This window comes from Ursus maritimus, unplaced genomic scaffold (genome assembly GCF_017311325.1).
Source record: "Ursus maritimus isolate PB19 unplaced genomic scaffold, ASM1731132v1 scaffold_271, whole genome shotgun sequence".
NCBI lineage: Eukaryota > Metazoa > Chordata > Mammalia > Carnivora > Ursidae > Ursus > Ursus maritimus.
The window spans coordinates 838-2,580 of NW_024425242.1; the positions used below are offsets into that span (position 1 = coordinate 838).

The 1,743-nt window shown below is 40.2% G+C and overlaps 1 protein-coding gene across 1 annotated transcript in view; it reads left to right on the plus strand.

The window, feature by feature from the left end:
- Window positions 1-725: 725 nt before the first annotated feature.
- The window catches only part of LOC103680473 (ankyrin repeat domain-containing protein 26-like), a gene marked incomplete at its 5' end in the record, with an annotated part of 2,062 nt that continues 1,044 nt past the window's right edge, over window positions 726-1,743 (plus strand). The window contains 2 exons of the mRNA XM_008709982.2: window positions 726-857; window positions 1,015-1,188. Coding sequence (XP_008708204.2) covers window positions 726-857; window positions 1,015-1,188 — 306 coding nt within the window. The remainder of the gene's footprint in view (window positions 858-1,014; window positions 1,189-1,743) is intronic.

Here is a 1,743-nt window from a genome sequence, read left to right on the forward strand (position 1 = left end):
ATTCTGCCATTTATACTTGTAAGACATTTTGAATTATAAATTGCATTCTAATGTCAGAGATATTAAAAGGTGACAGAATGAGCCTCTTAGAATCACTGAACTATAGTATTCTTGGGAATCCTTAAAACGTATCTGCAAAGTAGGCATAATTGTATCACTTTACCTAATTGGAGTGTTGTCTTTGTATAGTAGTAGTAATGATAATAGTTATCATAATATTATGTAACAATTTTTGAGATGCTATTTGTGGTAGGAACTGTTCTAAACACTTTGCATAGATGAGATCACTACTCTTTATTTTATTTATTTATTATTATTATTTTTTAGTAATCTCTATCCCCAACATGGGGCTCGAATTCAGGATCCTCGAGATCAAGAGTCACATGATCTTCAGACTGAGCCGGGCAGGGAACCTGAGATAACTGTCTTTATCCCCATTTTGTTGATGAGGAAATTGAGGATAAGGCTAAGCGACAACTATGAAGTGACAGAGTTAAAGTAGGATTCAAACCCAAGTTGAGCTGAATCCTGAGGTCATGTTCCACCTAATCAGAGAGGCTGCTCTTTTATTAGTGTGGTGAATGATCACTAATAAATATTGTCCTTTCTTCAAAAGAAAACTAAGTCTTTGTTTTGGAGTCATAGGAATAAGATGCTATTTCACGTTTACAATTACATGAATTAATTGCATGCTTTGAAATAGTACACTATAACTTCCTAAAAAGTTCCTTCACTTTCATAGGACGGCTCTCCATTTGGCCTGTGCCACTGGCCATCCAGATGTGGTGAGTTTTCTAGCAGACAGGAATTGCCAGCTTAACCTCTATGATCAAGAAGCTAGGACCCCGCTAATGAAGGTATATTGTAGCCGCTGTGTCTGCCTGAGATGGATTTGATTTAATTACTTAGAATGAAAATGTATTGCATTTAAACATAACTAATTGGTGAAACTTGTGGCATGTTTACTTTAAATTCTCAGAGTTTACACTCTCTTTATTGGTATAATACTGACAGGCCGTGCAGTGCCAAGAGGAGAGCTGTGTAACCATCCTTTTAGAACGTGGTGCTGATCCAAATTGTACGGACCGTAATGGCAATACTGCTCTCCACTATGCTGCTGCTGGTCAGAACGTCTCAATAGTAGAGAAGCTGCTCTCATACGATGTAGATATTGAAGGAAGAAACAAGGTACAGATCAACTTTATTTATAAAGTATTTGAAAGTATATATATATGTATATATATAAATTATTTAGCCACATTTTATTTACATATTTATTCATATATATAATATATATACTGAATTCTATACATCAAGTTCTGTCATCATGGAAACAACTCCAAAGCCAGGGCAGGGAGGGCTAGAGAAAGGTAATGCCCACGGAAAGGGCAAAGTTCTGTCTCCCAGCCACCCTTCCACCCCAGAACAAAATCTTCCCATTAGCGCTTGGGAGTGGATGGTGGGCTCAGAGCCCACAAAGGATTGAAGGGCTAGAGGGGAGGGAGGAGATGATGGAGGCTGGGTACTGTGCAGGGGCTTAGGAAATGGGTGCTGCTGGGGATGGGTGGGAGACCGTGCGTGACCCAGCGGGGTAACTTGGGTGAGTGCATGTGGGAGGAGAAAGCAGCAGGTGAAGGTTCTGAAGATGAGAGCAAGGGGATCAGGTCATGACATCCTATAGGGGCATGTCCTTGTGCTCACAGCTACTCTGCCCACCATGTAGCACACTGGGCTCTCCCATTT